General features: G+C 55.7%; 1 protein-coding gene across 1 annotated transcript; it reads right to left on the bottom strand.

Moving 5' to 3' along the window:
* Positions 1-401: 401 nt before the first annotated feature.
* Positions 402-1,180, bottom strand: DICSQDRAFT_176184 (uncharacterized protein; the record flags this gene model as incomplete). Its single annotated transcript, XM_007371937.1, has 2 exons — positions 402-912; positions 996-1,180. The coding sequence occupies 2 exons, from the start codon at positions 1,178-1,180 to the stop codon at positions 402-404; spliced, it is 696 nt and encodes a 231-aa protein (XP_007371999.1).
* Between the last annotated feature and the right edge of the window lie 455 nt (positions 1,181-1,635).

Raw genomic sequence — 1,635 nt, 5'->3', positions numbered from 1 at the left:
CGATGCTAGCGGACATCAGCAAATGTGTCAAAATGTCGTCTAGGATTGCAGGTGGTGCCTGAAGCGCCGATTACGGGACGAGATGACGCGAGCACCCGATATGGGAGCCAAGGGGGCTTGTTCGCACAATACTCACAATACCGTGCAAGACTTGCCACGATATTTCATGACGGCGCAATATATGCTCGGATTTCCATTACCTCACATGTTAGCGCAACAAGGTAAGGTGCTCATCAGTAGAAAACGACACTTACCCACTAGAGTCATGCAGTTCAGCATACAGAAAGTGATGCGTTAGTAGATACCGCAGGAGATTGGACAACGAGGCGATGGCTCGGGCCTGGTGAGTGAGGGGACAGTTCTTTATCGCTGCATTGCACTAGTTACATGGCGGCCTAAGTTTAGCTCCCCTTCCTCATCGCCGTCCCCTTGTCCGCCTCGAGCTCGTCGTCCTCCACCTCATGCAGCGTGTCCAGCCCCATCCGATATGCGCGGTCCTCGTCCCCATCCCCCTCAAACGCCTGGAAGAGCGTCTGCGTCTGATTGCGGGACAGCGAGTTCCGCTTGTCATGCCTCCCGTGCGCGTCTGCAGGGGTGTTCCATGGGACGGGCATTGTGTTCCCAATAAGCGTCCCTGCTGCGCCGTTCCACCCGTCAACCGACATTCGTCCATGTATGCCCAGTTGCGGATTCATCAAGCCGGACTCAAAGGCGGAGCGTGGGTGGTGGCCCCCGGGGAGAGCGCCGGGGTCGCGCTTGCGGGAGATCTTAAGAAGGTGAACGGCTCGTAAGGTGGTGATGAAGCTGGTGAGGAGGGAGATGGAGTTGGCGGGGTCATCCGTGTTACGGAAGAGGATGGCAGAGGCGACAATTGTCGTGGTGGAGAAGCCAACGTAGTACATCCGGTTCACGCTGTATGAAGTCGGCACATCAGTGGGGGAAGCCACAGGGAAAAGAGGGGAGGAACTTACACATGCATGTAGGTGCCGAGGGACTTGTTGAAGTAGTTCATCTGAAGGAGGATGCAACCCACGACGGTGATGCCAAATACGTAGTTGTTCACCGCGAGCGTCAGCTCGACGGCGAGAAATCGACCTTTCTTGTCACGGACGTTGGACAGACGCCCCTTTTTGCCGCCCATTCCCCTCCCTTTGACGCCCACCTTCCATTTGCGGACCATTTCCTTTCCTAGCCCATCCCAATTTGGACACTGTAGACACGTTCCCACAGCCGCATGCTACGTTCCCGTGATCGCCATGCCCTTGCCCTTTTGTTCTCGCCCTTTGTTCTTCCTTTGTCATCTTCACTGCCTCGCTCTCGCGCCTTGTCTTTGGTTGCTAAGCAGCCCCTCTAGTATATAAGGACCCCCTTAGGCGCTCCCTAGTCCCCATCTCGACCTCTTGGTCATTGGGACTAGGTGAGTGGCCATAGTGTTGTATCTCTCTTCGATTGCTAATGTATAACTTGGTCATTGGGACTAGTCTGTCGCTGTCTGCGTGAAGACTAGCTTTCGCAGGTCTTGTGCCCTCGTGCCGGCCTCCACTCTGCCCTCGTCGAGTTTCTTGCTACGTTTATCCCTCCCTATCTCTCTCTTCCCCTTTCGGCTCCTTGCCGCTCACCTACAAGGTCGTCGCC

Source organism: Dichomitus squalens, assembly GCF_000275845.1.
Source record: "Dichomitus squalens LYAD-421 SS1 unplaced genomic scaffold DICSQscaffold_497, whole genome shotgun sequence".
NCBI classification, from domain to species: domain Eukaryota; kingdom Fungi; phylum Basidiomycota; class Agaricomycetes; order Polyporales; family Polyporaceae; genus Dichomitus; species Dichomitus squalens.
This window is presented reverse-complemented; position numbering and strand designations above follow the sequence as displayed.